The sequence below is a fragment of the Cervus elaphus genome, chromosome 5 (genome assembly GCF_910594005.1).
Source record: "Cervus elaphus chromosome 5, mCerEla1.1, whole genome shotgun sequence".
NCBI lineage: Eukaryota > Metazoa > Chordata > Mammalia > Artiodactyla > Cervidae > Cervus > Cervus elaphus.
In genome coordinates this window covers 662,388-684,996 of record NC_057819.1, presented here as the reverse complement: position 1 = coordinate 684,996, position 22,609 = coordinate 662,388, and the positions used below count along the sequence as shown (strand labels likewise).

The following is a 22,609-nucleotide window of genomic DNA, read 5'->3' as shown; positions in this document are numbered from 1 at the left end:
GTCCAGAACCCCTGCGCTCTGGCCCCGCCCCTCTCCCGCCCCGCCCCCGCCCCCGCCCCCGCCCCTGCCCCTCGAGGCTGCGGAAATCACTTGCATCTGGGTGTGTGTGGCATGTGTATGTGTGATATGTGTGATGTGTGTATGTAGTGTGTGTGTGTATTGTCTGTGTGGTGTGTGTGGTTTGTGTGTGGTATGTATGTGTGTTGTGTGTGGTGTATATGAGTGGTGTGGTGTTTGTGATATGTGTGATGTGTGTGGTTTGTGTGTGGTGTGTGGATGGTGTATAGTGTGTATGGTTTGTGTGTGGTGTATGTATGATGTTTGTGTGATATGTCTATGTGTGGTATATATGTGTGGTGTGTCTGTGATGTCTGTGTGGTGTTTGTGTGGTGTGTATGTAGAGGGGGTGTGTGTGTGGTGTATGTGTGTTGTATGTATGGCATGCCCAGTTTGTATGTGTGGTGTGTGTATGTGTGTGTGGTGTGTGTGTATGTGTGTGGTGTGTATGTGTGTATGGGTGTGGGGTATATGGTGTGTATGTGTGTGGTATATGGTGTGTATGCGTGTATGGTGTGTGTGTGTGTGTATATGGTGTGTGTCTGTGGTATCTGTGTGATGTGTGTATGTGTGTGGGGTCTGTGTGTGTATGGTGTGTATGCATGTATGGTGTGTGTGTGTGTGGTGCATGTGTGGTGTGTGTGGGGTGTATGGTGTGTATGTGTGTGGTATATGGTGTGTGTGTGGTGCGTGTGTGGTGTATGGTGTGTATGTGTGTGGTGTCTGTATGGTGTGTGTGTGTATATGGTATGTGTCTGTGGTATCTGTGGTGTCTGTGTGATGTGTGTATGTGTGTGTGTGTGGTGTGTGTGGGGTGTATGGTGTGTATGTGTGTATGGTGTGTATGTGTGTGGTGTGTGTGGGGTGTATGGTATGTATGTGTGTGGTGTGTGGTGTCTGTATGGTGTGTGTGTGTGTATGGTGTGTGTGTGTGTGGTGTGTGTGATGTGTGTGGGGTGTATGGTGTGTATGTGTGTGGTGTGTGTGGGGTGTATGGTGTGTATGTGTGTGGTGTGTGTGGGGTGTATGGTGTGTATGTGTGTGGTGTGTGTGGGGTGTATGGTGTGTATGTGTGTGGTGTGTGTGGGGTGTATGGTGTGTATGTGTGTGGTGTGTGTGGGGTGTATGGTGTGTATGTGTGTGGGGTGTATGGTGTGTATGTGTGTGGTGTGTGTGGGGTGTATGGTGTGTATGTGTGTGGTGTGTGTGGGGTGTATGGTGTGTATGTGTGTGGTGTGTGTGGGGTGTATGGTGTGTATGTGTGTGGTGTGTGGGGTGTATGGTGTGTATGTGTGTGGTGTGTATGGTGTGTATGTGTGTGGGGTGTGTGGGGTGTATGGTGTGTGTGTGTGGTATATGGTGTGTGTGTGTGGTATATGGTGTGTATGCATGTATGGTGTGTATGTGTGTGGTGTGTGGTGTCTGTATGGTGTGTGTGTGTGTATGGTGTGTGTGTGTGTGTGGTGTGTGTGATGTGTGTGGGGTGCATGGTGTGTATGTGTGTGGTGTGTGTGGGGTGTATGGTGTGTATGTGTGTGGTGTGTGTGGGGTGTATGGTGTGTATGTGTGTGGTGTGTGTGGGGTGTATGGTGTGTATGTGTGTGGTGTGTGTGGGGTGTATGGTGTGTATGTGTGTGGTGTGTGTGGGGTGTATGGTGTGTATGTGTGTGGTGTGTGTGGGGTGTATGGTGTGTATGTGTGTGGTGTGTGGGGGGTGTATGGTGTGTATGTGTGTGGTGTGTGGTGTCTGTATGGTGTGTATGTGTGTATGGTGTCTGTGTGTGTGTGTGGTGCATGTGTGGTGTGTGTGGGGTGTATGGTGTGTATGTGTGTGGGGTGTATGGTGTGTATGTGTGTGGTGTGTATGGTGTGTATGTGTGTGGGGTGTGTGGGGTGTATGGTGTGTGTGTGTGGTATATGGTGTGTGTGTGTGGTATATGGTGTGTATGCATGTATGGTGTGTATGTGTGTGGTGTGTGGTGTCTGTATGGTGTGTGTGTGTGTGTGTGTGGTACATGTGTGGTGTGTGTCTGTGTGCGCACCTGGTGGGTGATGGAGAGTTCAGGCTGGACGACCTCTGAGTAGGGTGGACAAGGCTCCCGGGCACCTTTCCCGGGACTCCCGGGAACTGGAGGGCGGGCCGGCCATGCTTCTGACGGTGGGGTGGGCAGGGGTCTGCAGACGGCCGCGTCTCCATCCGCGTAGAGACCCCGCGCGCTGAGGGGCCAGGAGTTCCGGGGCTCAGACATGGCCGGGCTCTGGCTGGGAGCCTCCCCGTGAGGGCTGGGTACTGTGGGCGCGGGTCCGCCCCAGGAGGGCGCCAGCGCCCTGGGCCAGCCTGGGCGGAGGGCCGGCGCCTCCAGGACCGCACGCTCAGCCCGCGCTCTTCAGCTGCGGGATGGAAGAGCCTGAGGGCGTCTGAAGAGGGTCGGGGTGGTCGTGTGGGTCTGAGCCCTCACCCTGTGGGGTGTGACGCCACCTCGGGGCGGACAGTGCCGGCGTTGGTCGAGTCCTCGGACGCCGCGCCCGGGCTGGAATGGGCTCCCCGGGAGGAGGCTCGGCGCGGGTGGTGACCAGAAGCTGCAGGAGAGGCGCTGTCTGTGAAAGGAAAGGCAAACAGGAGCGAAGACCCGCCTCCGCGAGCAGGCGTTGCTCCTCACACACGAACAGGCGGAGGCCGCTCTGCACAGCTTCCTGGGGGGCAGCCGTGGCTTGAGGCTCAGAGCCGCACACACACCCGCCCGGGGCGGACCAGCCGGAGCCTGGGCTTTGTGCGGGGGGCAGGGGGCCCCTGGGTTGGAGGGTGTGGGCAGCGGGGCGCTGTGACAGTCCCACCCGAGGGGTCGGGGCCGAAGCCGAGGCCTGGAGAAGGGCGCCCTTGCGGCACCGAGGCGCCGGGGTCTGGGGCGGCCCACAGGGCGTGAGTGGAAGGGCACGGCTGCCTGTCAGTGCGGAGAGATCCGACGGGGACAGACGGTGACCCCTGGCCACAGGGCGAGGTCAGAGCCACGCCAGGCCAGACAGTGAAGGCCGCGGACGCCAGGGCCAGGCAGCAAGGCCATCGTCAGGTACTGAGGCCAGCCAAGGTCAACGCTGGGTGGGGAGTTGCTCCCTGCAGAGCCACCTGACCCGGGGCGGCTCCCAGGGAACGCCGGGGCGGCCAGGGCCTCCAGGAGGCCAGGGCCCAGTCCCAGGGCCTGGTGGGCAGGGGGCGTTCCGAGGCACGGTGCGCCCGGGTCCAGCCCCCACAGAAAGCCCTGTTCCTGCCCTGGGACCCTGGGTGAGTCACTCCCCCTCTGACCCTGTCTTTCAAGGAGGCGCTGGTCTCGGAGGGAGTGCCCCTCGGGCCTCAGGCGTCCTGGGCTCCGACGTGGGTGGGGGGTGGGAAAGACAGGCCCGGCCCCAGGGACCACCCGTGGCCTGTGAGGCAGGACGAAGCGGCCTACTGTGTGCGGTGGGTCGAGCCAGACCTGCAGCTGAGCCCACCAAGGCCCAGCCATGCAACCTGCACGCTGGGCACTACGGGGCACCACAGCCTCGCCTTCTCTCCCCGAGGGCCCACGGTCCAGACCCTGCCCAGCCGGCCTCCCTTGCTCACCCTCCAGAGACTCAGACCGAGATTGCCACCCCCGCCTAGAGCCTGGCCCACACCGCGCCCTCCAAGAGCAGCTCCAAGACCACCCCCCGCCCGTGGGTGCCCTGCTCAGAGGTCCTGTCCCCCTCAGGCCCCTGTGCCGGGTCCCCGCCAGCTTTAGGACCGCCTGCCTCACCGCCTACACCGCTCTGCTGAGAAGCCTGGTGGGCATTCAGCCACCCCCGCTCTGCCTCCTAGAGGTGGAACCTGGGCACCTGCACTTCAGATACTGCCCTGAGGACCTTGAGGTGACAGCCCCGAGGTTCCCCCCCGCCCCCCGGCCACCAGAATCCCATCAGCAGGCGATACCCCCTGGCTCCTCACCGCCCTCAGACCCCAGGAAAGAAAACCTCCAGGCTGGGTGGCCGTTCTGAAAACAACTCAGGGGTGACCACAGGGAAGCCCCACGGCGTGATGGCCCCCCTTCTCTGCATGGAGAAGCCCAGGGCCCTCTCTCCTACCCAAGCTAATGGGCAGCTACTCGCCCGCCGGGCCCAGTGGGAGGGCCAGTGTAAGGGTGCGGAGCCGGGCTGGGGACGCCCGAGCTGGTGGCTGCCCACGGACATGGCTGGCCTGGCCCTGGCACTCAGCTGGGGGTGCAGTGGGGCACAAGCTGGGCCTGTCAGCACCTCTGTGCAGGGAGCCCTCCCTCCCCGGCAGGACCCCTGCCAGGAGCTCCTGGGAAGAACGGGAGAGCAAGCCTGGGTGTCGCACTCCCCCCCACCCAGAGGTCCCTCCACCGCCCGGACGACAGCTGTGGTCACAGCCTCAGCTGGGCGCCCCGGCCCGCCCCTCACCCCAGGCCTCGCGTTCGCCCTGGCCCTGCACCGATGAAGCCCGGGCCGGGGTCTCCACAACTGGCTTCCTGACTCTGAACACGGGGACAGACGGTGGGGATCAGAGCTGTGCTGACGGCCCGGCCTGCTCACCCTGGTCGACACCTCTGCGCCCCACCAGGACCCACAGGGCCCTCAGGGTCTCTCCTCCTGTCTTTGCCCCGGTCACACCCGATCTGTTGGCCTCTGCCCAGGGCCCAGGCCACCCACCCTCGCCCCTCGCAGCTCTCACACTCCCTCCTGTCGGTCAGCAATCCTGGAGTCTCCCCCACGTCTGCTCCCACCCTCAGGGCCTCCCTGCAGCCCCCTCCTGGGGATCTGAGGGCCTCTTGGGTGCCACAGGCGAGACTCAGAGAGGGCAGAGGCCTGGGTCACACAGCCGGGCTCGGCGGGCCTGGGGACGCAATCCAGGGCTCCTGTGTGAGCCATATTTTAATTACAGAGGGGAGGGTGGGGGGGTATGGTTAACGAGGCTCCAGGGAACAGCAGGGCCAGATGCTGGGGGTCCCCCGGGGCCGGGTGACTCAGCAGGAGTGGGGGGCTGGGGGGTTGACCGAGGCCGGATTCTCCCCTCCCTCTGCGCCTTCCAGGGTGACAGGCTCCAAGGACTGAATGAGTCAATGAGCAAACGAGAGGGGGCCTTCACAGTGACCTGGGGTCACGGCTGCCCACGGACAGTCGACTGCACCCCCAATCACATGCATATGTGCACAGAGCTATAGAGTCTCCTGGGCGGCCCGGGGACACAGGCCCCATCAGCTGTCTTGCCATCTCCCTTCCCAGTCCAGCCTGGATCCTCGCCAGGCCCTCCCCGCCCACAATTTGCCAGGGCGGTCCCAGGGCGCCCACAGCCCTAACTAGTCCCTTGGCGCTGTAAGCACAACATGCCCTGGGTGGGTGGGGGGGCATCCTGCCCTCCAGAGGGGCCCACAGCGCCCTGTCCGTGGCCCTGGGGTGGGCAGGGGCAACAATGCAGGTGCCATGGCAGCAGGGTGAGAATAAATGGGGTGCAGAGGTGAGGGGGTGAGGGGCGGGCGAGCCCGCAGGGATCCGTGAGGGCCTCCAACACCAGGCCAAGCGGGAGGTGCACCGTTGGCGGGAGTAGCCCCACCTGGGACCCTCAGCCCTAGATGCATTCAGCCAAGGACCCCATCCGACGACATTCAGCCTGCTCAGCACCACGGGGCCGCGCTGGGGACCCTGCTGTGGATGTAGGCGGACAGAGAACAGAGCCATTTCACTGGCTGCCAGGGTGCTGTGGGGGAGGGGCCCGAGTTACCAGGTGTGGGGCCCTGGTCCCGGAAGGTTGCTCTGCCCTAAAGGGATGCGTGGAGGAAGCCAGGAGAGGGGGCCCAGGGGTTCCCCCCAGGCAGGCAATGCAAAGGCCTAGGGGGTGGAGAGGGGTCGCTGGGAGGAGGAGGACGGGACCAGCACACAGACAGGGAGAGATGGCGGGGCCTCTGGCAGCCTCCGGAGGCCGGGGCCCAGAAGAGCGCACCAGGGACCCTGCGGAGCTCGAAGGCTGGGGCGGCAGTGCACTGGAGTGAGGGGGTTCCAGACAGAGCCTGGACCTGGTGTGGGAGGAGGGGCTTCGGCCAGTGGGCGGGGCTGGGGCCCGGCCCGCACTTGTTTTCCTGCCCTGAGTGGGCCGGGACAGTGGCTTTGAGCAGAGGATGAGCTCAGTTCCCCGTTTGGGTTTGAGTGTCTCCACGTCCCCATCGCCTCTGTTTGAAGCCTGTCCAAGCCCCCTGTGGGGACTCACTGACAGTGTGGTCTCTCGGGCAAGCCCTGCACGCTTATACCCGCGGCGCCGTAGCCTTGGCTCCTTGGGTCTCAGGCCTGCCGGGGTTCCCCGAGCCCCAGGCCGGATCCCGCGAGGCTTCGGTTGTTCCCACAGCCGTCCCCCCGGGGCCCTCTCCACGGAGCGTCGCCCGGGCCCCATTGGTCGCTAGGCTGCAGGCTGGGGCTCAGGCCCGGCCGGGCTCTGGAAGCGGTGGTGGAGGCGGCGGCCAAGCGGATGGCGGCGGAGCCCCGGCGCCCGTGGGTCCAGGCGCGCAGCGCTTACGGCGCCAGCGAGGCGCTGCGGCGCGCGGTGGGCCGCCGGCGGGACCCCGGGCCGCAGCCCAATGGGCCGATCCCCGACGAAGCCCGCGGCCCGGGCCGCCTGGCTCGCTTGCGGGGCCAGCTCCGGGTTGAGGCGGCGGCGCGAGCCGACGCGCCCCGACTGCTACGGCTGGTGGAGCGCGCGGGGGCCGCGGCGGGGGCGGCGGAGACTGGGGAGCAGGCGGAGGAGCGCAGCCGCCGCTCCGTGTGCTCCGTGTGCGGCGAGCCTCGCGGCGGGGCCACCTACCCGGCGGGCGTCCTGGAGGTGAGCGAGCGGCGGCTGCAGGAGGGCCTGGCGGCCGTGCGCGCGGAGCTGGGCGCGGGGCTGGAGGCGCTGCGCGCGGAGCTCCGGGCCGAGCTGGACGCCCTGCGCGCGCTGCTGCCGCCTCCACCGGCCGCCCGCCGTGAGCCCCGCGTTCCCCGAGGCCCGGCCCTGCTGCGGGCACTGGGCACTGTGAACGCCCTGGCCGCGGGCGCCAGGCCCACCGACGACGCCTCAGACGGCCCGGCCAACGGCGGCGCGAACAGGGCCCCGGCCAGGAAGAACCTCAAGAAGACCCCGGTACCGCCCGGGGCCCCGCAGGGCGGCGGGGATTAAGCCTGGGGCGAGGGCCGGGGGCGGCGCCGCTGGTCACCCGGCTTTGCTACTCCGAAATGGACTGGGGCTCGTGAGGCGTGGCTCGGAGCGAGAAGGGTCCTCCGACGCTGCTCGCTAGCGCTCGGGCACCGAAAGCGGGTGGGGAGCGCGGCTGATCCGGGCAGCGCTGGGGAGGGGCCGGGTCGGAGGTCTGTCTGCCTCCGCAGACCTCGCGGAACAAGAGCCCGCCCCCCACCTCCCGCCCTCCCGCCTGGGGGAGGGGTTGTACGTGTGTTTCCTTGAAGGGTCTCAGGGAGGAGACTGGCTGTCAGGTGCTGGGGTGGCGAGCCTGACCCACACACGGAGTCCAACAGGCACCAGGGACACGTGGGCTGCAGGGACAGTCACCGGACACCGGCTCACCCAGGACAGTGTCGCTCCGACGCACAGCACATTCTACTGCCGGCCCTGGACCGCAGCCTGACCCTAGCCAGCTTCACTCCCCCGACCAGCCCCACCTGCTCCAGCCCCACCTGCTCCTGGACGCGGTGCATCTGGTCAGCGCCTCCAGGACCGCCAGCTTCGCTTTGACAGCAAGGTCGCTCACGGACCCTCACCGCGGGCCGTCACGTGACGGCAGTGTCCACCCACAGCAGACTCCACGGCACGGTTTACCCAGGTGCTGCCTGGGTTGGGTCTCACTTGGTACAGAAGGCCCGTCACTCACTGTCTGTGTCCCCAGGGGCCGCCTGCCCAGCGAGGCCTCCGGCACAGAGCCAGGAACCGGCAGCGTCTCATCTCCCGGCCTCAGCGAAGTGGTAGCCAGAGGCATCACCAAGCCACATGGTGTCTGGGCTGGGCAGCCCGCTCCTTTGTAGAATAAATCATGTGCTTGCAGGCACTGACTGGCAGGCGGCCTTGCTTTCTCCTATCTCACCGGGGGACTCAAGACATAAAGTGTAGGATGGCAGGGTGGGCGCATTCTCCCCCTCAGAGGGACTGGGGCAGTCTGGGCTTCTGGGTGAGGCTGGGGAGATCGGGGGTGCACCCAGGCCATCCCTGCCCCCAGCCACAGGAGGCCAAGGTCACTGTGTGCCTCCTATACCGTGGGAAGGGGGTCCTGCCTGCATCCCAGGGGCCCTGCCAGAGCCACAGGCCCAGCAGAGCCCTGCACCCGCCGACTGGGGTGGGGGCTGCCCCACAGACTGAGGCGCTGGGGGAAGTGAAGGCCCTGCCTCTGCCAAGAGGCTGCTGTGGCCAGGGGAGGGCTGGGGGAGGGGGACCGCATCCTCGAAGACTGTCCAGCGCACCATGGGCGCGCAGTCCACTGTGGTCAGCGACCCCGCCCTAGCCATAGAAGCGCAAGAGGCCAGAGGCGCTGGGTAGCAGCGAGACCAGCGGGAAGGTGGATGCCAGGTTCACGGAGGCCCCCGGGTTGGGGGTGGTGGTGAGTTGGCGGCTTTCCCAGCCAGCCGCCCCATCCCCCACTGCTGCAGACACTGTCTTCAGGACCCAGACCGCCCAGAAGTTGGCCTTGTCAGAGTCCTGCTCCTGGGGGGGTGGCTCTCAACACGGGGACACTCAGAGAGGTGTAGGGGAGACCAAGTGGGAAGAGAGGAGAACGGGGCCTTGCTGAGGGCAGAGCCACTCCCGCTGACCCTGCAGGTCCACAGCTTCTCACGGGCCACCTGCCCCCAGACCCCGTTCATCCCACAGGCCGTGATGGCCCAGCCAAGACCCCTTGCTTGGAAGCAGGCCATCACACAGCCGGCCCAGCACTCCCTCCCCGCCAGGAGGCACACCGGCCCACCTCACGGCCAACAGCATGGCCAGCCCCCCAACCTCCAGGCCCTCAGGTGTCCCTGGGTGTTCACGTGAACTGCGTGCATCTGGGGAGACAGACCCTGGGAGGTCCCCAGCCGCCCCCACCCGGCTCCCCCAGCCCGGCCTCCGTGGGGCACTCCGGCCGCCTCCCCACCTCCATGGGGCAGCGCGGTCTGTGCAGGCTGTGCTTGGAGCCCGCTCGCCCAGTGCCCCCCAGGGAAGCCCAGCTGCAGGGTGCAGTAGGCAGGTGGGGGCCCCCAGCGCCCTGCATCTCCAGGGGGCTGTGTGGGTCTGCGTCCACTGGGAGGGGCACCCTCACCACGAGGGCACGAGGTGAGAGCAAGGTCCCCGGCCGGCCTGCTCCCTGGCTGGGATCTGTGGAACAACGACACACAGGTGTCCAGGGCCCCTGCTGGCCAGCCGTGTGGCGCTCCACGGATGGCAGGGGAAGCCCCCTCCCTGCGTGGAGGCGAGGAGTCTGGGTCCTGACCCACCTTGGCTCTGTGACTGCCGGCTTGGGGTGACTCCGAGGTGCCCCGGGCATGCTGAGCTCTGGATATGGCCTCACTTCTGCGCCTTGGGGGACCAATGGCTGACTGCTACCCTGGGCAGGGTCCCTGACCTCTGCTGGGGACTCGACCACTGTGTGGTTTCTGTGCCGCTTATGGAGACTTTGGTTCCTGTGGGGGCATCCCATCTAGAAAGTAGAGGGTATTTGTCCGTTCCGGGGGCTTCCTGACCCTTGTCGGGGGTCTTTGGTCCCTGGATGGCGTCTCGTCTCCTGTGCGGTGGTCCGGATCCTTGTGCGGGGGATTGTGTTCCTGTCAGTGGGGGGATCCTGACCTGGGTGCTGACCCGTATGACCATCATTCTGCAGGGTCCATAGGCCTGGAGGTGCAGAGTCATAGCCTTGGAAGATGAAGGGCCCGAGAGTGGGGTCCCACTGGACCCGGTGAAGGTGGATATTGACGGGGATTGGGCTGGGCCCCACCGGCTGGGGCCGTCTCCTTCCAATGGATGGGGCCTGGAGGAGCAGGTTCGGGTCTCTAGGGGGGCTCAGGAGACACAGGGGCACAGAGGAAGTGGCCACCCCACACACACCCAGGCCCCGCCAGACAGGTCAGCACTGCCCTCCCTGCCAACCTGGCTTGGCCAGAGCGCATACAGCACTGTCTCAGGGGCGGCCCCTCCCCTCAGGCAGCTGCTCTCCAGGAAGGGGGCGGGGAGGATCTCCCACCCCAGGGGCCTCCACCACTGCTCCTGCTTGGGCTGGCCACACGGGAGGCTAACAGGGCCACCGACTACAAGCAGCTTGGTGTCCCGGGAGTCGTAGCACCAGGCACCTGCGGACCCATCCCGGCCTGAGCACCATCCCAGCGCCGTCCAAGGGTGGGAGCCATGTCGTGGGACAGTGGATGCCAGGCAGACCCTGGTCTCCTCTTCCCCGACTCCACATTCCTTCTCAAGCGACGCTCCTCGCCAGGGGCAGGGCGTCACGTGGAGGAGAGGAAGCATCCCACGGGGTGAGGCTCAGAGATGAGCAGGTTCAGAGTCAGAGCGCATACCGCCAGCCGCACCGCGAGGAAGGCGAGCGCCAAGGCCGGCCGGCGTGGTGCCGCGGTGAGCGGCAGCCTCAGTCGCCCCAGAGGCTCGGCCGGGGCCCCGCACCCCCCCCGGCGCTGTCCGCGGTGCTGACGGGCCCGCCTGCCGCTCGCCGGCGTTCAGGCCGCCTCCCCAACCCCCAGGGCCTCTCCCGACTCCGCGCGCTGCCGCAGACTGCGTTAGGACGGCAGCAGGACTGCCTGGGCCGAGTCCGCTGGGCGCCCGCTGGTCCGCACACCAGCAACTGGCGAGTCACTAAAGAACACGGTCAGAGAACAGGACGCGGGTCTCTGAGCCCCACGCCTGTCCCGGTCTGCGGAGGCGGCTGGGGCCTCCTACCCCAGCTGGGGTGGCACCAAGGACCGCCCACACTTCTTCCAGAACACAGGTTTATTTGGCATTTGGATGAAATGGTTCTCACAGCATCTTAAGAAAAGAATTAGTGCCAACCCAACCAAAAATAAACCCAAACTAGAAACCCTTAGTGAAAGGAAAACATGGACAGGCCTTGAGACAGTGGAGTGTGGACACCCACCCGCAACAGGCAGCCAGGAGCCCCCCCAGGCACACAGGACTCTCAAGCAGGGCTGGCCAGGACTCGGCCGACTGCGGCCCACCGCGGCAGCCCCGAGCACCCTCACCCACCTGACTGGCCCAGCACCCTTCGGTCCCCACACATCCTGTGCGCACGGGTCAGGTCTGGGCCAGGCCCCTCAGGGTGCCCACCCCAAAGCAAGAGTGCTCACGACCCTCACCTGCACCAGCTAGGCCTGCGGTGACCGCTGTGCCCAGCACACAGTGGTGGCAGGACGCACCTTCTCCCTCTCAGCACTTCGGGCCCGCCGCGGGGGGTGCAGGCCCATGCAGCACACAGCCCCCTGCACGGTGAGGCCTCCAGCACTGGCTCCTGGGGGCAACACGAGCATCTCACGCCACCCAGGAAGAAAACAGTCCGCACAAAGACTGCACCGGCATGGCCCGGCATCACCCTCTTTGTCACCCCCTCCTTGCTGCTGGCCCGCAGAGGCTGCAAGGGGCCCCAGGTGAGTCCCCGCGGCTGGCCGCTGCCTGCAGACACATGGACACAGACACACATGCACACAGAAAAGGAAAGACCCAGACACTCAACGTAGAAAAGATATGGATGTGCTAAAAATCGCACAAAACCCGCTTAATCTCCAAACCTCAGAAATGCTAAAAGCCCCGTGTCAGGAGACAAGACCACTGCCCAGAAGCAGGCAACAGGGAGCCTCAGTCAAACGCCCCGTGGGGCAGGGCACCCAGCACCCTGCTGCTGGGGACAGGAAGGTGGCATGCGGCCACCGGGTTCCGGTGATGGCGGTGGTGGGCAGGAATCGGGCTTCCAGGTGACAGCCCAGGACGTGAGTTTCAGCCCCTCCCCCTGGGACACGACCCTTTATGGCACACACAAGGTGGGGTGGGGGCAGGGCCAGCAGGAGCGGGGGCACCCAGGCTCCTGCCGCAGCGAGGCCCAGGGCGGGACACCCGGGCAGGCTGGAGGCCACCGCCTGGCTCCAGGGCTGCGGGGGCGCCATGCATGGTGCTGGGGGAGCCTCGGGGCGGGCACCTGGCTTCACGGAGCCCAGCGGGGAACACAGCACAGAGCCAGCAGCCCCACCTCAGGGCCTCGGCAGAAGGGCCCCAGGCCAGGCCCACCGTGTGACAACGGGAGCTGGGGGCGCCCCCAGAGCAGCCCCTAAGGCGCCCGCCCAGGCCGTCGACAGTCCTCAGATCAGGCGTGCCCACGCCGGGGCAACAGTCAAGCCCAGCAGAGCCGGGGTGACCCTCCCCACGGCAGCCCGCTGCGCCTCCTCTGTGAACTCTGCCAGCCCAGCCGTTTAAAAAGAGACAGGAACCGGAAGTCGCCCGTGTCTGAGCCCTCAGGGAGCCCCGGGTTGCGGGTGGGATGCGCTGGGTGCTCCCTGGGGGCCGCATGTGTGCGCGGCCCGGGCCCAGGCTGCCTCCAGTCCTCACGCTGCCCATGGACACCAGTGTCTTTCTCAGGGCGGACAGGTGCCCCGCCCGTCGGGGCAGCGGGCCGTCCTCTACACCACGGTGTTGAGGGAACCTCGGCTATGCCGGCCGCCCCCTGGCAGCGCTTCTGGGGCAGGGGCGCCCCCACCCGGGCAGGGCTCAGGCGGCGCCAGGAGGGCGCTGCTGCTGTCGGCCGAGTCTTCCAGGTCGGCCAGAGGGGCCCCGGGGGTGCGCTCCGGGCGCCGGGGCACCGTGCCCTCCCCGCTGCCGTCCCCAGCGGCGGGAGGGGCGGCTTCCACCGGCTCAAAGGCGTCGTCATCTGCGGGAGGGAGGAGACAGGCGTCAGTGGGGTGGGGCGGCTCCCAGCAGCCGCACCATGTGGGGGCTTCATGGGCAAGCGTGAGTCCCGCTGTGAGCAGACCCCGGTGGGTGTGCATGGGGGAAGGAACACGCTTTGACAGCAGAAGAAAGGGGGTCCTCACTCACACGCACGAGGCACGGGCTGGAACACGGGGGCAGGAGAGGGCGACGGCCAGGGCAGGGGTCCCGAGAACAGCCTGCCTGAGGGGGTCAGGGCAGCCCCGACTCCCATACGCGCTCTGGACGCTGGGCCCGGGGGAACAAGGCTGAGGCCCCGTGCACGCACACTCTGCTGTCCCGCCCTCGGAGGCGTCAGAGACCCGCTGTCCCAGGGGCACCCCTCGCTCTTCCCCGTCCCGGCCAGCAGGCGGCGACCTCTCCCCAGGGCAGAAATCAGGTCCAAGAGTTTTCTGCCTATGGCGGCCACACCGGAGGGAACGCTGACCTAACAGACCAGGTCATGGCAGCGCCGGCCTTGCAAAGCCTGCCTGCCACGTCGTGTCTGTGCGTGTGCGTGACCGCACGCACGTGTGTGACACGGGGACTCGGTAGGGACTCCTGCGTGTGTCCGGGCCAGGCTGTGGACGGGCACCCGGTGTCCCTCTGTGCCACCCCTGACGACTGGTCTTCCACAGCGTCAGACGGACCAGACTCACTCATCGGCTCTCTTCCCGCAGACAGGAGGGCCCGCCGCGGGGCGTGGCCTCAGCTAGCCACACGTGCACCCCGCCCGGGACCCCCTCCCCACAGGGCCCAGCTGAGGGGCCCCAGGAGGGAGGCAGGAACAGGGTGAGCCCGCCCACCCCGGCAGCAGGGCCACCTTAACGGGAAGAATGGGGCCTATGCTGCGGGCTCCCACGCCCTGAGGATCACCTGCGGGGTCGTAGAACACGCTGTCCGGGTTGATGGAGGCCTCATAGGGTGGCGGCGGATCATCAGGCTGGTCGATGTCCGGGTACTTGTACGCGGTGTAGGGAGGAGGGGGATCGTGGAAGTGGAAAGTCCCACCTTCCCCATCGTCGGAAAGGTGCAGGGGTGTGAGGCCCGTGCCGAAGCCATCAGGGCCATAATCAAAGCCGGGGATCCTGCGGCCGAGGTTGAAGTGGTGCACTGGACGGGGAAAGGGGCGTGGGGCCGTCACTTGGGCCGGACCCCCCAGGTGCGGAACCGCGCACCCCGGCGGCCACATGCCCTTGCCGGCTGCCACCTGCCTCCGCGCCGCAGTCAGCGACAGCCTGGCTCCGACGCCCCGGCCTGACGCCCACCCTGCAACTCCGCCCCCAGGAGGGTAGTGGAGAGCCTCGCTGCCCACGTGAGGCGGGCCCTTCACACCCGAGGCCCCGCGTCCTGGACCCGCAGCCTGGCCGCTTGCTCACCTGGTGAGAGGGATCTCGGAAGCTAGGCGGCACGGGAGGACGCACAACCACTTGCGCCAAGGGTGGGCCACGCCCCCAAGCGGCCACCAGCCACGCGCACCCGGGTCTCCAGGGCAGGCGGCCGGACAGCTGCCCACACGGCCCTGGGGCCGGCGCCCCTCCCACCACACGGACGCCGAGGGCGGGGGCGGGCAGCGCCACCCCCCTCCTCCGACAGGGGCCACGGCCTGCCGGGCGCTGGGCGGGCAGGACACTCACGGTTCGCCCCGATCAGGGACTCGATGCGCTCGCGGCGCCTCTGGCGCAGCCGGTGGACCATGAAGAGCAGCAGCGAGAGGATGAGGAAGGACGACACGCAGCTGACGATGAGGCGCATCCCACTGGCCATGGAGTCCAGCAGGCTGCCGCCGTCTGCGGGAGGGAGGGCAGCGCTCAGGGGTTCCGCGCCCCCGACCCCCCAGCGCCGCGGGACTGCAGCCTAGCCTCAGCTCCGCCCCACCTGTCCATCATCACCGGGCTGAGCAGGACCTTGCTGGCCGCAGGGCCCAGCAGGGAGGAGTGTCCTGGGCGGGGAGCTGAGGTCAGCCGTCCAAGCTTAGGCCTGGCCACAGAGCTCTGCCCGCCCTGCACCACAGTGCTCACAGAGGCTGGGCTCACCCGGAGCCCCCAGGTGATCAGAGGGTCTGGATGTGCCCCCAGGACCCCCGAGTCCCAGTTCCCAGCCCCCACCTCCCCTTGCCCTGCCAGTGGCTCTTCTGATTCCTAACTTCCCCGCGCCCACCCACCTGCTGGCCCTCTCTGGGGGTGGGGAGCCAGGGCCTCCGCAGGGGCTCCACTGCGCACCGGGGTCCCCCAGGAGGGAGAGGTGGCCAGCCAGAAAGGACGTCCTCCCCTCGGGGCCCCTGCCCTCATCTCTCCCCTGGGTCATGGTCTGACCTGATCAAGTCTGGCAGGGCCTGCTCTGGGGGGAGGGCCCAGGGCCCCCAGCAGCTCCCTGGGGCTGGAGCGGGCCCTACACCTGCACCGGACGCCTCAGGGCAGAGGCTCCGGCGGGCGCCGACCCACCCTGCCAGCCGGCATCCTGAAGTCCTCCACCCTGGGAGGTGCTGCTGCTGCTCTGCTACGGGCCGGTGGCTCCACACCCTGGGGGACCGTGGCATCGTCTGGTGACACCTCTGGTGGGCGTGGCGGGGACGCGGGTCAGCACCCTGGCGGCACCAGCCCAGGGCCTGGCCACCTTGCCCGATGCACGCCAGGCCTGTTGGGCGTGGCGGGGGCAGAGGGCAGGGTCGGCAGCCCCGGGCTCTCGCCCATGCAGCGGTCACGGGCATCACGTCACAGCATCGGAACGCCTGCCCCTGGACCCAGCGTGGAGACCAGGGGGCTTCCCAGGGCAGGGGTGGCCTGAGTGTGGAGCCTCCAGGTCCCCTCTCGACCCCCTGCCTCTGCCGCACGGGCAGGCACCCAACCACAGCCTGAGGACACGCTTCATGGCCAGGCTCACACAGACTCCCCCTGCAGGCTGTGTGTCCTGCTGAGACGCTGGGGAGCAGTGTGTGAAAGGGCACAGCCCCTCCAGAGCCCACCCATCGGCGGGGGGCGGCCGGGGTATCTGCCGACCTGTGGTTAGCTCAGAGGTCCCAGCATGGGGCGCGCGCTCTGCAATAACGAATTCCTACCCGGCCAGGGGTAGACCCCAGGACACGGTCAATGTCCCTGATGGCCGCCCCCGGAGCTCAGTGGCAGGAGGCACCAGCAAGCAGATGCAGAGGAGAGCAGCGTCCTCGGGGACAGAGGCCACCCAGGCCCTGTGGGCGCTCGGGCCCTGCCCGGGGGGGGATAGGCGGCGGGCATCGGGGCCCAGTCTCTGAGGCAGCTCTGGGACAGGCCAGTGCACAGAAGCGCCCCTCAGCTCCCGGCCCACACCCTCGAGGCAGGAGGCAGCCTGATCTTCCTCTGGGTGGCCTATTTGCGTATTTTTCAGTTGAGAGTCTTTCCATAGTCTGCACAAAAGAGCTCTGGGGTCTCATCTGTCTTTCTCTGTTGGTGCTTTATCTCTTCATTTCCTCAAGGGTGTTCCACAAACAGAAGTTTCTGATTTTGATGAAGTGTGATCTATTAATGTTTTCTTTTAATCTAAAAATGCTGTGTATCCCAAGGTCACAAAAATTTTTTATTGTTTTTTCTATTAAAAGACTTAATTTTAAAAGAATGTATGCTGGGGAGGCATTAACTGTGAGACTGGGACTGACACATAGACATCACTATGTATTATTATAAAACAGAACCTACTGGACAGCACAGGGAACTCCACTCAGCACTCTATAATAACCTATAGGGGAAAAGAACCTTAAAAAAAAGTGGATGAAATAAAGAAACAAACCAAAAAAAAAAAAAAAAAAGTGGCTGTATGTGTAACTCATTCTCTCTGCTGGACACCTGAAGCTAAAACATGGCAAACCAATTAAACCTTGGTCAATATTTTAAAAATTAAAAATAAAAGAACGTGTGCGTGCTTCTGGAAGTTTTATGAAGGTTGAGACAGGTGTGTGAACATTTTGGCATCAACTCTGAACACAGCAGGGAGTGTAGTATAAGGTTCATTTGTTGATTTTTGTCTGGCTTAGGGATTTCCAATTGTTCCAGCACCATTTGTTCCAAGTCCAACCTTTCTTCACTGAATTGCTTTAGTACTTCTGTTAAGTATCAGCTGACTCGTACATGTGGACTATTTCTAGACTCTCTTCTGTTCCCCTGATCTATGTGTCATCTGCTGAAATCACCGTTTCGATTCCTACGACTACAGAGTAAGTTTTAAACCAGGTACTGTGAGCCCTCTAACTTTCTTCTTTTCAAAAACTGGCTTGGCTATTCTACTTCCTCTGCAGTTCCACATAAATTTTAGAATCAGCTTGTCAACTTCTACAAAAAACTCTGCTGGAATTCTGATTGAGACTGTGCAGAATCCATAGGTAATCTGAGGGAGAATTCACCTCCTACTGATAACTGTCTTCTGATCCATGAACATGGTATACTCACGCCTCTCTTTCATCAGCATCTTACGCTCATAGCATACAGATGGTGTGCCTACTCTACGAGATGTACACATCAGGGTAAGGGTAAATGTAAGGAGGCGGAAGGACAGGTCACCACATAACCACCCACCCCTGACGTCCACCTGGGGACACCACCAAGCGGGAGCTCTGTGTCAGGACTGTGGACAGCGCCTCAGCTTTTTCTTAAGCTCCCCCCAACACCACACGCAGACACCGAAGTACTCCAGGGGAGGCCGAGGTGGAAGCCAGCTCCGGGTGGAGAGGAGCCTGGCCCCAGGCGCAGGCCTCACCTGGGTCCAGGCACATGAACTTGCAGCACTCCTTGGGGTCCTTGCGGTACTGCTGGCAACCTTGCGGCCGCTCGCACAGCGCGGCCACGCACATCTCGGGCTCCCCGCCGTGGCAGGTGCAGCTCAGGCACGGGTCGTCCCCTTTGGGGGTGAAGTAGAAGCCTTCGTCCACCACATTGTCCTTTATGTCCACACAGGTCTGACCTGCAACAGGCACAGGGGACTTGCTCGTCAGCCGCCCGGGAGAGCCCTGGCACTACAGGCCGGGGGCGCTGGGGCTGTGGAGAGCGGGCGAGGTGAGGAAGGAGTCGGGGCTCTGGACACACCAGGCGCGGCGGGGCCTCCATCTACCCTGGGAAGGAGCGAGTGGTCACAGGGGATACCACCGCCCAGGCCCCAGGTGCCTCCAGGTCAGAGGTCCCCAGACAGTCAGGAGTGCTGAGGGGTCCCTGTGGACCCCAGGTGTCGGGTGTGCTGAGACCCCGGGGGCGGGGCGGGTATACTGAGAGGCCCTCCGGGGGCGGGGCGGGTATACTGAGACACCCCCGGGGGCGGGGCGGGTGGGCTGAGACCCCGGGGGCGGGGGCGGGTATACTGAGACACCCCCGGGGGCGGGGCGGGTGGGCTGAGACCCCGGGGGCGGGGGCGGGGGCGGGTGTACTGAGGCCCTCCGGGGCGGGGCGGGTGGGCTGAGACACCCCCGGGGGCAGGGCGGGTGGGCTGAGACCCCGGGGGCGGGCCCTGCTCACTCCTCTTGCACAGGAAGGAGGACTTGTCCTGACAGCTCTCGGCGCGCCAGCTGTGCAGGTCGTGGTGGCGCAGCGTGGGGAAGTGGAAGCACTGCAGCTGCGCACAGAACACGCTGTCGCCCTCCGCCGTGGCCGCCGCCAAGACGGGGTCCGGGGGCAGCAGCACCTCTGAGGAACCTGCGGGGCGGGCGGACCGACAGACGGCATCACGGGGACCGCCCGCCTCCGTTCCTCTGTGCGCAGCTCTGCATGGGGTGGGTGGGCAGGGACACGCTTCGGGGGTCGGCAGAGCCCATGGGACGGGGGAGGATGCCCCTTCCTCCCCGGGGGACACGCCGGCACTCTGCAGGTGAGGGGCTCACCCCAGCAGCTGGGAGGGGCGGGGCCCCGCGGGCTCTGCTGTGTCAGCCACGGCGCCCGCACTCCGGGCTGCCTGCCAGGAGAGCTCGGGCAGCCGAGCTCAGCGCGTCTGCGCAAAGGCCAGGGAGCCTCACCTTTGGACGCCACCTCCCAGTGTCCTTCTAAGGAGTGGTTCCGGCCAGTGACGACGTATTGGTAGCCGACCCACAGCCTGCAGGAAGGCAGATTGCAGGAGGCGCCCGCTCTGAGTGTGTGCCTTTAATACTTTCGCTGACCTTTACAATGTGAGCCTCAAAAGCATGAATGGTCTTTTCAAAGGTTCATACTTAGTTTTAATAAAATTATTAAAATTCTATACAAATTCACCTGTCAGAGGAAGTTTTCATCTTGGGTGACTCCTGCCAAGACTGCTCTTATCAGCGAATCTTACCAGACAGATCCCATCTAAGCAAAACCACCCTAGGGCCTGCGTTGCAGGCCCTATGGACCCCCAGCCCCAGGGCAGCGTGCCACCAGGCCCCGCCTGGCTGGCACTCAGGGGCGCCCCACCCGGCCCTGGGGATGCCCACGGCCCCTGCAGCCCCACTTGCGTGCACCCAGCTGAGGGCACGGCCCGCCCTCCCCCTTCTGTAAGCACTCACCACCACCCTGCGAGCTATGGGCTTCTAAGATCACCGGGCAAACCCCTGGACCCCCACCAGGCACTGTGCCAGCCCCTGCCCTCATGGGCTCTGGCCACACTGCGGTCCACGCCCCGTGGGAGGGTGCCCTGGGGCCCGCCCCAGCAGTGTGGATGGGTCCTCAGCTCCCACCGGCCCCAGAACAAAGCCCCGAGCGCTGGGCTGGGGAGAGGCTGGCTGTTGACTGGTGTCCACACATTCTCTCCGACACTGCAGAGCCCTCAGGTGTAGAGCCAGGCTCAGAGCCAGCACACGTCCTGGTCACCCCCGGGTTCCCGTGGTGTTTCGGGAAGGGAGGAGCAGGCCCATGGCGGGCACTGGCCACAGGCCTGGCCCAACCCAGGCTCTCAGAAGGACCCTGTCCACCAGCACAGCCCGCGAGCCAGGCCCACAGAGCCCCACACGGAGCAGCCCGTCCTGACTCGGGCCCAGACCCCCTGCAGCTGCAGCAGGAGCACCGAGCAGGCCAGCGGAAGGGGCTGGCCCAAGGCGCCACCGCAGGCGCCATCCCTGCCTTCTGAGAGCCGCCGCCCCGAGCCCCCACCCTGACGCCCTCCACGTGCCCCACATGCCCTGCGGCCCGGGCCCGCCCGGCTCACTTGTGCTGGTCCTGCCAGGCGAAGCTCCGCTCCGGCTGCTCCCACTCCTGGGCCAGCACGAAGCGCAGCTCCTGGTCGGTGGAGAAGGTGGCCAGGGAGCCGTTCACACGCTGGCAGGTCTGCGCCGCGTCCCAGTAGCTCTCGCCGCTCAGGTAGACGCGGTAGCAGCTGGCCGTGCCCTCATAATGGTGCCACCCCGCGGGGCACTTCCCTAGGAAACATGCAGGACGGGCGGGCGGCCCCAGTCAGGACCCTCCAGGCCAACACACAGCGGCGGCCACGCGGCTCGGGGGCCTGCGGGGACACTGAGGGGGGCACTGAGGGGGGACCCTGAGGGGGGCACTGAGGGGGGACCCTGAGGGGGGCACTGAGGGGGGGCACTGAGGGGGGACCCTGAGGGGGGCACTGAGGGGGGGCACTGAGGCTGTGGGGACACTGAGGGGGGACACTGAGGCTGTGGGGACACTGAGGGGGGGACACGGGGGGGGACACTGAGGCTGTGGGGACACTGAGGGGGGGACACTGGGGGGGACACTGAGGGGGACACTGAGGCTGTGGGGACACTGTGGGGGACACTGAGGCTGTGGGGACACTGGGGGGGGGACACTGAGGGGGACACTGAGGGGGGACACACTGGGGGGGACACTGAGGCTGGGGGACACTGAGGGGGGGGACACTGAGGGGGACGACACTGAGGGGGACACTGAGGCTGTGGGGACACTGGGGGGAGACACTGAGGGGGACGACACTGAGGGGGACGACACTGAGGGGGACACTGAGGCTGTGGGGACACTGGGGGGGTACACTGAGGGGGGGACACTGGGGGGGGGACACTGAGGGGGACACTGAGGCTGGGGGACACTGAGGGGGACGACACTGAGGGGGACACTGAGGCTGTGGGGACACTGGGGGGGGACACTGAGGCTGTGGGGACACTGGGGGGGGGACACTGGGGGGGTACACTGAGGCTGTGGGGACACTGAGGGGGGGGACACTGAGGGGGACACTGAGGGGGGACACACTGAGGGGGACACTGAGGGGGGGACACTGGGGGGGGACACTGAGGCTGGGGGACACTGAGGGGGGGACACTGAGGGGGACGACACTGAGGGGGACACTGAGGCTGTGGGGACACTGGGGGGGTACACTGAGGGGGGGACACTGGGGGGGGACACTGAGGGGGACACTGAGGCTGGGGGACACTGAGGGGGACGACACTGAGGGGGACACTGAGGCTGTGGGGACACTGGGGGGGGACACTGAGGCTGTGGGGACACTGGGGGGGGGACACTGGGGGGGTACACTGAGGCTGTGGGGACACTGGGGGGGGGACACTGGGGGGGTACACTGAGGCTGTGGGGACACTGAGGGGGGACACACTGAGGGGGACACTGAGGGGGGGACACTGGGGGGGGACACTGAGGCTGGGGGACACTGAGGGGGGGACACTGAGGGGGACGACACTGAGGGGGACACTGAGGCTGTGGGGACACTGGGGGGGGACACTGAGGGGGACGACACTGAGGGGGACACTGAGGCTGTGGGGACACTGGGGGGTACACTGAGGGGGGGACACTGGGGGGGGGGACACTGAGGCTGGGGGACACTGAGGGGGACGACACTGAGGGGGACACTGAGGGGGGACACTGAGGCTGTGGGGACACTGGGGGGGGGACACTGGGGGGGTACACTGAGGGGGACACTGAGGCTGTGGGGACACTGGGGGGGGACACTGAGGCTGTGGGGACACTGAGGGGGGACACTGAGGCTGTGGGGACACTGAGGGGGACACTGAAGGGGGACACTGAGGGGGGGACACAGGCTGGGGGACACTGAGGGGGGGACACTGAGGCTGGGAGACACTGAGGCTGTGGGGACACTGGGGGGGGACACTGAGGGGGACGACACTGAGGGGGACACTGAGGCTGTGGGGACACTGGGGGGCGACAGAGGGGGGACACTGAGGGGGGGACACTGAGGGGGGGACACTGAGGCTGGGGGACACTGAGGGGGGGGACACTGAGGGGGGGACACTGAGGGGGACAACACTGAGGCTGTGGGGACACTGGGGGGTGACACTGAGGGGGGACACTGAGGGGGACACTGAGGCTGTGGGGACCCCGGGGGGGGGACACTGAGGGGGGACACTGAGGCTGTGGGGACACTGAGGGGGACACTGAGGGGGGACACTGAGGCTGTGGGGACACTGAGGGGGGACACTGAGGGGGGGACACTGAGGCTGTGGGGACACTGAGGGGGAGACTGAAGGGGGACACTGAGGGGGGGACACTGAGGCTGGGGGACACTGAGGGGGGGACACTGAGGGGGACACTGAGGCTGGGGGGACACTGGGGGGGGGACACTGGGGGGACACTGAGGGGGACACTGAGGCTGTGGGGACACTGAGGGGGGGACACTGAGGCTGTGGGGACACTGAGGCTGCGGGACACTGAAGGGGGACACTGAGGGGGGGACACTGAGGCTGTGGGGACACTGGGGGGGGGGACACTG

General features: G+C 65.8%; 2 protein-coding genes across 7 annotated transcripts in view; one reads left to right on the top strand and one right to left on the bottom strand.

The window, feature by feature from the left end:
• The first annotated feature begins 6,510 nt into the window (after positions 1 to 6,510).
• On the top strand, positions 6,511 to 8,112 carry LOC122693273 (protein FAM246A-like). Its single transcript, XM_043900816.1, has one exon. It carries the CDS (start codon positions 6,545 to 6,547, stop codon positions 7,226 to 7,228), a length of 684 nt encoding a protein of 227 aa, XP_043756751.1. The 5' UTR covers positions 6,511 to 6,544; the 3' UTR covers positions 7,229 to 8,112.
• A 2,896-nt stretch (positions 8,113 to 11,008) lies between these two features.
• DGCR2 (DiGeorge syndrome critical region gene 2) overlaps positions 11,009 to 22,609 on the bottom strand; it is a 29,275-nt gene continuing 17,674 nt past the window's right edge. For 3 of the 6 annotated variants that reach the window (XM_043901057.1, XM_043901060.1, XM_043901059.1), the window contains 7 exons: positions 20,099 to 20,309; positions 18,954 to 19,030; positions 18,460 to 18,636; positions 17,711 to 17,914; positions 14,623 to 14,775; positions 13,862 to 14,098; positions 11,009 to 12,947 (listed from right to left, as the gene is read on the bottom strand). In XM_043901057.1, the coding sequence (XP_043756992.1) occupies positions 12,700 to 12,947; positions 13,862 to 14,098; positions 14,623 to 14,775; positions 17,711 to 17,914; positions 18,460 to 18,636; positions 18,954 to 19,030; positions 20,099 to 20,309 (1,307 nt within the window). In that variant the 3' untranslated portion in view covers positions 11,009 to 12,699. Of the gene's footprint in view, positions 12,948 to 13,861; positions 14,099 to 14,622; positions 14,776 to 17,710; positions 17,915 to 18,459; positions 18,637 to 18,953; positions 19,031 to 20,098; positions 20,319 to 22,609 lie in introns of all 6 variants that reach the window. The other 3 variants (XM_043901056.1, XM_043901058.1, XM_043901061.1) reach the window with 2 other exon arrangements.